Source organism: Chaetura pelagica, unplaced genomic scaffold, assembly GCF_000747805.2.
Source record: "Chaetura pelagica isolate M959 unplaced genomic scaffold, ChaPel_1.0 scaffold108, whole genome shotgun sequence".
NCBI classification, from domain to species: Eukaryota; Metazoa; Chordata; class Aves; order Apodiformes; family Apodidae; genus Chaetura; species Chaetura pelagica.
In genome coordinates, this window is record NW_009970718.1 from 3,347,629 (window position 1) to 3,361,509 (window position 13,881).

The window sequence follows — 13,881 nt, forward strand, 5'->3', positions numbered from 1 at the left end:
TATTATTTGCATTCAGTGGCCTAGCATCTCTTGTATTCCTCATTCCATAAACATCCAGTAATCAGCAGACATTAGGGCTCAAGGGAATACCAGTAGCATGGCACTCCTTTGAAACACTGTGAAGTAGCACCAGTTTGTGGAAAAATAATTCTGTTTTGTGAAAAACAGATACATGGCCTTCCCTTGTAACTTAATAAAACACAGGGGTAATATTAATGGAAGTTTTGCCTGTCCAGGTTGCACGAAAATCTACTGAACTGGTAAGAGATGCCAAAGAGCAGCAAGGCATTTTGAAAAGAACATGACTACTAAAGCAGTATTTAAGGGATGCTGTCATCTTGGGCATTTTTCTCCTCTCCTGTTTTGCCTCCACTGTTTGTGATGTATTCCATTCAAATTCAGCCTTTTCAGGCCATAATTTGTAAACACTGCCTTATTATTTATTTATTTTCCACAATGACATAGCTTTGGTCACGTAGCCTCTATAATTTATTTGCCCAACAGTACAGCAGTGAAAATATGGTTTGCATATTCAAGCGATCCCCACGTATTAATGCACTTTATGCAAAAAACTAAACCAGCTGCGGAGCCTATAGAAAGACAAACAAGCCTGGGACAGCTGGAGAGAGGAGGAATCTGGAGAAGATGCCTTGTAAATCTGAACAGATGCAAGTCACACACAAATGGTCTGTACCCAGTCTGGCTGCCAGCTTCCTGCTGGCACATGGGGTCTGCTCTTTAGGCACATGAAGTTTCAGTTCAATCCACTGTAATGACGCAGGTGTATGAAGTTATTTATATATTCTCAGAAGAATAACGAAGATAAAACATTCTAGTTATGCAGTTGTACTGTGAAGAAGCTCCCATACGTAGAGGAGCCAGGCCAGCAATACTGCACCCATATGGCCCAGGTGCCTCAGCATGCTGGCAAAGAAGGAACAGTAACAACACGTGAAAACAACATCCCTGAATAAGACAGACAGCACGAACAGAAACTTAAGGTAAGAGAAATATTTATTTAAATTTGCACAATAACGAGCTTATACTGAACAAATTCAATCAAGAAATAATAGTAAGTGCAGTAAAACAAGGAAATATGATGACTTTTCCCATCAGAAAACATTAAGAAGCCATGCCTGTGCATCACGGTTTTTCTTTTTTGGTTTTTTTTTTTTTTAGGGTTTTTTTCTTTGCTTTCACAATAAGTTCTATCATTTTTTTAAAATTTTTTTTTCAGCGCACATACTGTACATATCACATCTTAGCTGCTAAGTTCTTTATTTCTGAAGGCTTCATCCTTATACTCAAACATCTGCTAAATTCTGCAGTGAGTAATCAAACATATTTATGCAGATCCAAATATGATCAGGTAAAAATCTCTGCATCTGGTCAAGTGTTGAACACCCAAAGCTTCAGAAGATCCTCTAAGAGCTCCTAGTTGATTTTGGATCTTGACATTGTTATGTACAGCATTACAATGTGTCACTTTACACTAACCTAAATATTCTGCATAATTATGTCAGACAGACAAGTAGCCAGAAGATTTGGGCCTAACCTCATACAAAGGTTTACACATCTGAGCTTGTCTTCAGTCCCATAAATTTCATTCTGATTCAGGTAACTGAGTTTATCACGTATCTGCACTGTCAATGGACAAAACCAATGTAATTTTAATTTTGTACAATTTTTGGTCTAAAGGTCTTTTTTGTGGAGGAAAATTCTTTAACCAGAAACTGCTTGTAAGAGATGGTTGTTGGTGTCACAGTTCCTGAAGGCACTGTGGGTCCACTGAGCAACAGACGTGGCCATTCTGATAGAAGGAAAAACAGAAAGTTGAAATGAAACAATTAGCATTTTGTACTAATCAAGACAATTTAACAGGTTCAGACATTTGCAAACACCCATCATATTTAGATGTACAGATTTGTAAAATGCAAGACATCTACAGGGTTTCATCAGATTCATGACGTTGTCGTGTCCTTCCCTTGCCCAAGGGAACAGGCTATTATGATTCCTCTAATTGCTTGGTTTGCTGTGGTTTGTATCTCAGAGCTAAAACAGTTGCATGGAAGGACAGTGGGATCAGTGGAAGAAATGGTCCCAACATAAAGATATCAGGCATCTACTGAAGTACACAAACTTTTTGAACAAGACAGGGCCTTTGAGAGTTTTATTTAGATCAGGCAGAAGGGACTCTGGGTTTTATTTAGGCCTAAATGCTTAAATTTAATATATCCTGGCTCTAACAGCAGCTAACATTAATCCATAGGTTTTTTTTCTGATAGTCCAGACATTCTTCTGAGAATATTAGCAATTAAGGGAACAGATTGCCTATGGACATCATTAAAGTACTGGATAAATTGTTTTCTGCATCTCTACCACTTCTTAAGTCTGATTCTTAAAATGCAAATAAAAAGTGTGTATTATTTTTAAATTACTCCACATACATTAAGTTAAATAAACTGTCAGGACTGATTAAGGACCAAGGTCTAAATCATTCAGACATCTTATTTCACTCCTATTACATGAGGTTACATAATCCTACTGCCCACCTTCTTTACTTGTGATTTGAAATGGTTTTGGGTCTAAGTCAGCTTTAGCTGATGCCCAGCTTTACGTGATGCCCAGTTTTTTAATTCTTAAAGGATTTGTGTAAACCTATTCTGCTACAGCTTGCTTAGAGAGGCTTAAACTGGAGCTTTGACCTTCCGTGTGATGTTCTGCAGGAGAAGAGTGAGGTGACACAGGGCAAATGCGACAGAGAACTGTACAAATTTGGCACAGCATTAAGCTGATCTGGAGGGAGCAGGCTGCTTGCATACAGAACTACAATACTAAAATGCTGGCACCATGAACACATAGTGTATTCCAAAAAGAAAGCTGCTCTGTAAAGATAATTGAGCATGATTTGGCTTGCAGTGGGACAAAGAGGCACATCTTCACTGCTTTACATGACACCTGAGATGTCTGAAATCTATGAGGTTGGGCAGAGTATCTGTCTAAATTAATATGTTCACAATGCAGCAATGGATTGTATCAGTCTATTTATGAGTTTACACTGAATAGAAATTGATTAATGCTTAAGGTTCAGTCTTTGCTTAAGAGGAAAGGGCAGATGGGAGCAGCACACAGGTGGCCATCAGCAGAACCAACACATGACTTCTGCATTGCCATTGATTAGCAGTACAACAGTATGATGACAAGAATACATTTCCCATCACCAAATCTTGAAAGTGCTTTAGAAAAGAATCATACATAATTGTTTGTTTTACAAATGAGGAAACCAGGGCACATAACCCTCACCAGCTTGCTCAAGCAAAAAGTAACTTCTAGCATTGGAATATGTGCATGCCACCAGCTACAGACCCCAGAAGTATGGGGTTCTGCGTGTAAGCCTTTTTCAACATCCTCTGGGCAGCAGCTGGCTTTCGAACTGTTAGCCACTCTGTCAGGTCATATCATTTTCTTGTCACCATCAACACTTTCTAATTCAAGACAAATGCCTGTTATTGCTTGGCACATACCACTTCTCTCATGAAAGGACTATGCCTTGACAGCAGCAACGGCTGCTGCACACAGCAGTGCATCAGGCCAAGTGAAGGAAGATGGTGGTGCTTGTTGGCTTCTGCTACATGATCTATTACTCCCCATCTCTCCCAGAAGGAGATGCTGAAGTTCGATTATTTTTTATGAGCACCTTTCCAAAGTAGTTAATTGTACTAGGGTTTGGGAAGTATCTTCCTTGGGAAGGACATGCAATAAAGATCAAAATCAACTATGAATTTCAGGAATAATTAAAGATCTCTGGTTGAATCCTGCTGTCTCTCTCAATGGCTACTGTGGAAACACTTTGTCATTCTTTGTTACTGGATGATAGAATACACAATTCACCATACAGGCTTATTTTGAATGGAAAACTTATTTTAACCTCCTTTTTCATATATTTAAAAAGAAATGCCAGAATTCACATAAGCCCAGAGCCATTAATTTTTCTTCTCAGACAATTAATTCCTTTGACTACAAAAACTATTAAATGTTTGAAACATTATGTTGATTCTAATAATAATTTTAAAGCAAGAAAGCTCTGTAACCATGTAACCGATCCTTTAATTCTCAAAACAATTATTATTCTCAAAAAGCAATTTGTTCAGTTCTCATAACATTATGGTATCACAGAGAATTAATTTACTGTCTGAAGTCTGCTCTTATATACCTATTCGTCACTGTGTGTGTTTCCAAGACAGCATGGATTCATATAGTAAGAACTGTGATCAAAGTTGAACTGAACTATCCTGGTGGAAAAGCAAAGCCCACTACTATGTCCAAAGCACATTGCAGCCTTGGCTGTTGTCCTGCTTCTGAGCTGCTAGCACACTAAAGCATAAACCATCCTTCTAGCACTTGCAAGAGCAATGTTAACTAAGCTGAACACTTTTACTGTTGTCTCTGCTGCTTTAAAGCAAGCGTAGACACCAACTATCCACTGGTCAGACTCAGTGCATTGATATTTATATGCCACAGAACCAGCTGGGAAAGAAGCATCTCAGCTTAATTCCCATGCTCTTTACCTTGCACTGGCAGAGGGTGCACTCTGTGCCATGCTTGATCCAAGAAGATCCAGTGAAGCGAACGACATTGGTTTCGTCCAGACAGGTTTTAGTGATGTCATTGCGGGTGGTGTCGGCTTGGCAGGGGTCGCTGACGCAGCGCGGGCAGCACTCGTTCTCAGGGAGGACACTGAACTCACAGTCCACCTCTGGGCATGGCAAGGGCCAGCAGTCAACTTCACCTTGCTGTTTACAAACAGGACAAGAACAAGAGAAGATTATTAGCTCTTACATCCTTTAATTACGCCTTCCTCTGACTCAGCAGTATGGTTCTCAGCTGGCTAGTTTTATCCATCTGGTCCTATTCAGAAGTCAATGCAGAGAACACTAGATATTTGCTGCCTGTGGGAGACACAGCAAGTTGGGTGCTTTTTTTGGCGTGCCGTTCAGGAAGTGTACTAGACTGAACTTATTTCAACACATGCTGCATCAAGCTGCAGCTGAAAATCATCCATAAACGTCATGCAATACAGAACATGGGTATGTCCTTGTGAAGTCCTACTTCTGCAAGTGACAGAAGCTGTACAGTGCTTCAGAACCTCTGGTTTCATCTAGTTCTTACTTCTGTTCAGATTGTTTTGCCATACTAAGCTCTCAAATTCAGCACCAAATGGGCCAGAATTTATTTTTGCCATGGTTACAAACACAATGGCTGGACTAAGGGTATCAAGCTACCAGCAGCCCAATGCTACCAGCAGGGAACATCAGCACAATTTCAATGAGAGGATCTCCACCCACCTACATTCCATTTAGGACGTTATGATCAGATTACCTCTGCTTCCAAACTTAATCACACTTTCTGCAGGATGGGTTCAGTACAGTCATGGTGTGAAAAGGTCAAAAGAGAGACTAGCCTTGGAACATTTTATTCCTAGGGGAAATTACTGTGTGCCTGTACACAAATCTCAATATGTCTAATTATTCACATCAGTTGCTAGAAACTGGGATCAGATTATCTCCAACTCTAAACAAGGGCCAAAGCTTCAGGTCTATTGCTCAAAGAAGAGGCTTCACAGAAGTCATTAGTGCATATTTCTTTTGGAGTGGGTCCATCTCTGACCTCAAATTTATTCAGCTCATTGGAGCACAAATTGAGCAGTCTGGATGTCAGGGTGGTGAAGACAAAAGCACTTGGCCTTAGAAATGAAGTTTAATCACAAAAACTGTATCTAACACTTTGAGAATGATGAGTTCAATATCTCCAGAGCAAAAGCTGGAAAAAGATCTCAGGGATTTGCCTCAGCTGAAAATATACCCCTATTGTTGTAGAAACTATTGTGAAGTTACTCTTTTACAAAATTCTCATCTGGGTCAATTTTCATCTTTTTGAGTCACATGATGGTAAAAGAAAGCAATCTTAAAACCAGTTCCTGATCTTGAAATTTCAATGTATTTTTTGTAGTGATGGAGAGCACAAGGAGCAGTCAATGCAACATCCCCAAAATAATCCCTAACAACTGAAAGAAAGCAGGCTTTAGTAACAGAAGTAGCATCTTGGGAAAAAAAGGGCATCTATTGGGATCTCAAACTGTAGGTGGTTTTGTTTTTAAGATATTTAATGAAGTACCTGGAAATCTATTTCACTGGATTTCAGCAGTGGTAACACTGAAAGCACAGTGTCTACAAAAGTTGGTTTCTGGCTATTATTTATAATACTCTGACAAGGGCAAGCAGATAGATGGACTAGACTTCACATTTGGAGATAACTTGTGACAAAAGCTAGTTGTTTTTATCTTGGGATTTCTTCTGTCATGGAAACTTCCCGAGCGGGATTATGCAGAATGATTCTTTTCCTCAGACTCTGAAATATGTGCCTAGAAAAATGATCACAATCTTTAAGAGATTTATTTTTTTCAAACCTCACTTCACTATTTTGAAAAATGCATCAAGTATTATTTTTTCTCTTACTCTGAATGCCTGAATGAATAAATAAACCATAGGCTATCAGAATCCTTGAAATTACCAACTGTGATAATAAATACATATTTAGAATTTCCTTATACAGCTTCATTGGTCTTTGAATGAGTGAATATGAGTGTTCCTGTATAGGTGCCACATCCAAATGACCTCCACTCTACTCTAAACCAATCTTCATTATTCAATATTTTTTATTATTTCTATTGTGTCAAATTGCATTTTTTACTAGAACTTGACGATATTGACAAACATCCATGAAAACCATGTTTCTGTTTTACACATGCTCCAGAGAAAATCAAATGGATGCTAATGCATGAAAATTAACAATCGAGAGGTCAGAACATCTGATTTTCCTTTTTCCCTCCTGTCTCTGCTGCTGTGACCATGAGCCTTACCAAGCAGCGACACTGCTGACAGTTCTGTATCCAGGAGTCGCCGCTGTTGTAGGAAAGCTCCCCACTCTGATGTAAACATTGGCTGCTGAGCCTTGGGTCACATTCAGGACAGCAAAATAGGTCAACGGTGGGATTTTCACAGTCACAGACCATTCGCCGGCACATCACATATCCACTCTGTTGTTGGAAGACAAGCATTAAGGAATGGCAGAAATGTGACCACCACTAGCAGTACTTGTACCAAAATTTGATTATTTTTTTTTGCATGATTCTAAGGCACTAGAGGCTCATGAGTTTTTCTACTATATAATATCTTTGTCAAAATACAATTCAGAGGCAGAAATCACAATATCCACACAGTAACAATCAAAAAGTTCCCCTGTTGTCCCCTTCCTACAACCAGCCTTCAGACGGCTCTCCCCTGTGTTGACAAAAAACAAGGGTGTCTTTCCCAAGGGTCAGATTTTAATGGATTGCACTGTTTGTCATTCTAATACAGCTGCTGGTCAAGTCTTAAACTCCCAGATCAGTCTCTCTCTTCTGTAATTATTCACAGAAGGAAGACGATAGGTAGCCTGAAATTAAGTTCATGCCCATGAAACTTGAACTGCTGGAATGCTCAGAACTTTGTCAACAGTGTATCAGGCCTTCATTCTCCATCAGCATTTAGCTTGGAATCAAGGTTCCCACAGCTAACATTTGAGAAAGCTAAGCTGAATTACTCTGCAGGTACAGAAACTTCTTCTATTTATAGCCATCTGCTAAAGACACTGGCTTCATTGTGTCTAGACAGACAGTTTCTTTGCATGAAACTGCCATTACGCCTACCCAGAAAACACAGGTAGCATCTCTGCTAAGAAAACAGTGCTATCAACCTTCTCCCAATATCACATAATAAACTTCCTGTGAAAGTTCAGCTCCTGTAGATTGGAGAGAGAAACTCTCCACAAAACTGTATATAATCTAGTTTTTCTGTATCACCACATTCACCCTTGAGAAAGCAATTAAACCAAGAATTCCACAACACTCTTGCCTTCAACCCTACCAGTATCTTGCAGGAGTAGCAAGTTTTATTTCTACTGACCTGGCATGAGCAGACAGAACATCTGTCATTCTCCAGCACCCAAATCTGACCATTGTGCTTGATTTTGTTTTCATGGATACAGTCTCCTGTGCAGTTCTTGCCATGGGGACATCGACAGTCATACCCACCATCCAAGTTAAAGCAAACAGTGTCATTGGCACAGCTATGCCTTCCAGTTCCACATTCATCAATGTCTGCAAAAACATAATGTGTAATGCTTTTAGGCCACATTCAATTAACAAAAAGGTTCCTGTATAAATTATTCTGAGCCACTAAAGCCTTCAGCTGAAAATTAATTTGCACTCCACCAGAATGGGAAGAAATAACTCAAAAGTTCACAAAAAATACTTTTCAATTCATGTCAACTTTGAAAACATGGTATTTTGAGTTTTTCTATACATCTAAGTGAATGCTATTGAGTAAAGTAGAGTGAACAAAATCACAAGAAACATAAGAACCAAAATAACTCTCAGCTGCCTAAAGAACATTACTTTGTGGCAATTGTTCATGAAACACGCAGTTAAACAAGAAAAGCTGCAGACTCTGGTTTTCAGAACCTTTTGCTGACTCTGTCTAGCATGTTTGAGTTCATTTGCCACCAATGTAATGTGAAAGGTAAAATCTGGCCTGTAAACTCATTTAAGCAAGCACACCATGCTTTAAGTTGCAATATTTGTTAGGGTGTACAAACTAAAATATTTTCATTATTGAAGTTGAAGTGATACCTATATCCCTTGTCTCTAGCACAGAAAAAAACAAATCTCTTCAGTGAATAAAGGTAAATGACTTCAAAACTGTCATGTCTCAGTTCAAGATACTTTTAAAGGCCTACTTCATCAAGGTGCACAACATTATTCTGCAAGGGCAATCTAGCAGTACAAGCTGCCTTCTACTTGAATAGTCTTTTTCAGCTCTTCACATGTGTGGTGACAATACGAAGAAAAGTTTTCCAGGAAAAAAGCTTTGAAAGGGCATGAAGTTAACAGCTATGTGCTAGAAAATATGGAGAACACTAGAAGAACAAAGACTAGATCTATGGAGAGTGTAAATATCGGTACACTGAGTTCAACTCTACACAAAATTTCACAACAGTCTGGCACAAGCACTTAATTAGACTTCATTAAAAAGTAGCATTGTGATATTTAAGTGTCCAACAGATCAGTACAAGGTGATAAGCAATATGGCGATTAATGCTCCTTTCACGATTAGCATAAAAACTTAATAAAATACTCAGCTTTGGGTTCAACAATGGAAATAAAACCTCCAATTCACCTCAGGCACATTCAGTTTAAAGCAAAATACCTAAATTATCATTTCAATTCCAAGTGTGGCTGCAGTCAAAAAGAAGTAAACAAATTGCTAACATGAATATGAATTGAAATGAAAAACAGCAGTGAAATTATTAGAATTCCATTGTATATATAAGCAACATTGTGGGTTTCCTTCAAATACTGTGTGCAGTAACAGCAGCACTATCTCAAAAATAAGTATTGCAAAATTGCTAAGGCTTATGGGAATGATGAGGAAAATGCTATTTGAGAAGAACTGAAAAGAAATGGATTGTTCTTCTCTAAAAGAACATCAGCAAGAAGGGATATAACCAAAAAAATAATGAATACTCCAGAGAAGACATGTTGAGAGCTTTTGTTCTCCATACTGCCTGACACACAAGGCAGGGAACAGTGAATGAAACTGAAATGCAAGAAATTTAGGTCTTATAAAAGGAAACAATTTTTCATTTAATGTATGAAACAAACTCACTGCTGCAGAATGGCAAGAGGGAAAAGAAACAGTGTAGCCACAAGTGTATGAAGCTAGCAAGAATATTCATAGAATGGTTTGGGTTCGAAAGAACCTTGAAGATCACCTAGTTCCAACCCCCCTGCCATGGGCAGGTACACCTGCCACTACATCAGGCTGCTCAAATTCAGCTTGCAATGACAACAGATTTTGGAAGAGAGATTACAGTTTATGTGTCAGGGTCTATGGTGCCCTTATTTACATATCAGATAATTCAGAACTGCCAAATCATCTCAGATCTCCAGATCATCTACCTTGCTGTCTTCTGAAGCATCTGGAGTTGGACACTTTTGCAATAGGGCAGAAGATAACTGGGACCATGAACCTCATTCAGTGTGGCTGTTCACATGGCCCTAAGCAGCTGAAACAACACAGGCGTATCAGACAGGGAAACCCACCCAAACAGTGAGAACAGCAGATCTGGCAGAACAGATGGCCCTGCAGAGGCTCTCCAGCCTCCAGCTTTGAAAGATTTTAGACAGGTAGATAACAGGAGTGGTTTCAGTGATTCTGGTCTGAGCAGAGCAAAAGGGAGGAAGAGTTGCTCTCTCCCTCCTCTGTTTTCTCTTCAATTCATACTGAAAGCAATACAATCTGGCAATTTAAAATTAAGTTCTCCATATACTCAGTCTAACTGGTTTAAGGTATGCAATACAGAGAAAAAACACAAATCCTAATTAAATATAATTAATATTAACAACAGGTTTTTCTTTATCATTTAAGCAATTTTTATCAAACAGTTTTCCAATGCTTGTGTTGATGTGTTTAAAACACTCTTTTGTACAAAGCTTTTACACAGCTAGTGTTATAAATTAATAATATCACTTCTCAACAACCTGGCCACTGAACTGAAAGCAGCCATATTTAATGAGACACTTGGATGAAGTTCAGCTGTCATGTAAATAAGAATAGTTTCCTTTAAGGAACAAATGGTTACCCTATAAACACTAAGTCTGCATTTGGCACTTACGTACAAGTGTATTTTGTAATTTTCCCAGGAGGAAAAGGCTTCTATTTAGGTTGTGATTTTAACATAATCAGAAACAGCAGTGTGTTTAGAACACAGCAAGAGAAACACAAACTTTCCATGCATTAAATTTTCCTCTGCATTATTCATCCACATCAAATTTCAGGCATTATCTGCAAAGAACTTGCAGACAAATGATCCATACCAAGCAAAACTTTCTTCAACCATTTTACTTTGGATTTATAATGGATGGTGAATTATGTTACTGACATTTTGTTTATAGCCATAACCAGCTCTCCAATTTCCAAAACCATAAGGACAGAGTACACTGGCCCCTACATCTTTTGTGGCTTGAAAAATGAGAGAGGATTACAGGTTGCATATTTCCAGACAAAGAGACAGGTTATTATCTCTCCCATATTGTTTAAAGCAAAACAAAATAATGCACACACACACACAAACAAACAAAAAAACTAAATTTAAAACAACAACACCACCATATAATTAACTTCAGGCCATTTACAACACACTGCTTAGGAATCAAGCAGCTTGAATGTTATGACAGTAGAACATTAAGTCTAGCTATTAAGTAGCTAGGTATCCAGAGCTAAATTGAGGACTAGTTCTTATTTCTCTGATCTACACTAAAAATTGCAGCAGCTTTGATCTGGCAGACCTTTAAGGATTTTCCTGTTCTTACCATCATCCTGGGATTGCAACTTAATGTTGCAATGACAAAGGAGTACCATGGATGAAGAAGTAATTAAAGCAAGTTAGGAGTTACTTGTATCACAAGGAATTTCATGCTTACACAGGAACAATACTAAACTAAAGCTATACAAAAGGTGAGAGTACCTGGGATGTCTAAACTTCATTTGTGATATTTGAGAGACTGCAAGAACAGAAAACCACAGAATTCAGGAATTTCAATTGCCCTGCCAGGCTGTGATGCAATCTGTATTTAATAGATTTACTGACTGTTTCTTGGAATAGGTAGTCAAGGAATCTCGAGAGGACAAAGCACCGTGTGACTTGGCCCTGAGCAGTGTGTCGGCTCAGATTCAAAATGTCTCTACTGGACAGCTACTCTGTATTGCTGACGAAGAGTGACCACAATATTTGCAAGGTCAACAGCCTTAAAAGAATTTAAAAGGCTGCAAAGAAATCTCTGTGGTAGTGTTTTTATTTTCAAAGGGGGAATTCTGTCAAAATGATGATGTTTTAAAGATTCATTAAAACTAGCATCCAAAAGGAGAAAATGTTTTCAGACAGAAAGAGGTTGTTTGAAGATATTATACTATATATTCAGAGAACATGTATACTGTAATAATGAAAAAGACTTCAACAGGGGAAAGATTTCATATAATGAATTTACATTTATTAAAAAACTTTTCATGACCTCTCTTGTATAATACCTGGTCTTAAAGGGGGTAATTGAGTCACAGCTTAATAGTGTGCTAATTAGTTAGTGTCACAGTTTGACTCAGGTCCGACAACAATGCTCTCGATCCCCCCTCCCCCCAACCCAGGTAGGGAAGGAGAGAGAGAAAAAGAGAGAGACTTGGCTGGATTGAAAACTAAACTACACAGCTTTAGTTAAAACACTAATGAATCATACAAGAAAATATATACAATTATATACAGATATATATTCAGGTATGGGCAAAAGCCTCTTGCCTCCCCCCACCCCAGCAACTCCCACAGCACTTCCCTGAACTGGGAAGAGTCCTGAGGAATCCCGGAGCTGCTGCTGGAGAAAGCAGAGAGTTATGGGGGTCAGGAGAGATCAAGCCTGAGGATCGACGGTGATGGATGAACAGAGTCCTCCCTGGACGCCGGCCATGGACCGAAGAGAAGGGAAGAAGAAGGAAGGAAGTTGTCTTCTGTGATCTCTGACCTTCCTCTGAGCTTACGTAGATATATGGAATGGAATATCTTTGGCCAATTTTGCTGTCTGTCTAACTCAGCCTCCTACGGGGGGGTCACAGATCTCCCCATAGTGTCTGAGCTGGCAGAGTGCAGGTGCAGCCTTGAAGCCTCAGTAGTTAGAAAAGCATTCCACTGTCTTATCAGCCTAGCAGAACACACTGTTGCTAGTTACAAGAAAGCTTGCTGAAGGAAAAAAAAATCAGTAAAAAGAAAAATTGGCTTCATCCTGGCTCAAACCAGGACAGTTAGTAATTAAGGGCAGGAATAAATGGTCAGGTTGGCCCAAAGCAGAGTTGTCCACAAAGAATCTGTGCCAGGATGCATGCTTCCTGACACATGTAGGGCATATAATCTGGGGCAATGAATTAAGAGAAAGATGAAAAAGGCTGAAAATTGACAGTGAAATATAGAAGTATTTGATTATATTGACTGAGTAAACAATAATATGTCAGCTGAGATCCAATTGTAAGGTGCCTGGGGAAATAACCCATTCAAAAATCAAATATGCCTTTTAGTTCTATGCTGGAAAGAGATCTTGGAGCTGTTATGGATAGCACTAAATAATGACAGCTCAACAACATCTTGAGCAAAAAGTCACAAATAGATACTACAAACTCACAGTACACTCACAAGGAACATTAACAGGGCACAATTAGAAAATAACCTGTGCACACCTTGCTAGGTAGTGACAAAGGGCTAAGAGATTAATCATTCCTCAAAGAGCATGTGAATTGTGAATAATTTATTCCTGACTTCATGCAAGCCAGATGTCAGAGTGCTTAGCAGATGTAGAAGATGAAGACTTGAGAGTTCAGATGCCAGTACCACCAGCTTCACAGAAATGTTGTTTCCTGATACAGTACATGTGTTCAAACTACTGTCCTATGAAATGTAGTGGTTGAGTTTCTGGTTTAATTGTCCTTTTATAAAATACAAGAAACTGCCAATTTTGTACTGTGCCCACACTCTATTATATTTAATTACTGACATGTCCCCATACCTGCCTTCTGTTTGGTGATACTTAAGCTGGGTTTCCAAACACAATAATGAAGCCTTAATGCCTATAGTTCTGTTTGGAATGGATGGGGAAAAAGTCACTTTATTTGTTGACTTTTTATGATAATGAATAAAGGTTAAAGGATTTTGGTAGATCTTTGTGAGTGCTAGTAAGACTTCCTGCTG

The 13,881-nt window shown here is 38.8% G+C and overlaps 1 protein-coding gene across 1 annotated transcript in view; it reads right to left on the reverse strand.

Annotated features, from left to right (window-relative positions):
* Positions 1 to 996: 996 nt before the first annotated feature.
* NELL2 (NEL-like 2 (chicken)) overlaps positions 997 to 13,881 on the reverse strand; it is a 176,118-nt gene continuing 163,233 nt past the window's right edge. The window contains exons 16-19 of the mRNA XM_010006301.1: positions 8,004 to 8,197; positions 6,920 to 7,096; positions 4,569 to 4,793; positions 997 to 1,810 (exon numbers count right to left, since the gene is read on the reverse strand). Coding sequence (XP_010004603.1) covers positions 1,760 to 1,810; positions 4,569 to 4,793; positions 6,920 to 7,096; positions 8,004 to 8,197 — 647 coding nt within the window. The 3' untranslated portion in view covers positions 997 to 1,759. The remainder of the gene's footprint in view (positions 1,811 to 4,568; positions 4,794 to 6,919; positions 7,097 to 8,003; positions 8,198 to 13,881) is intronic.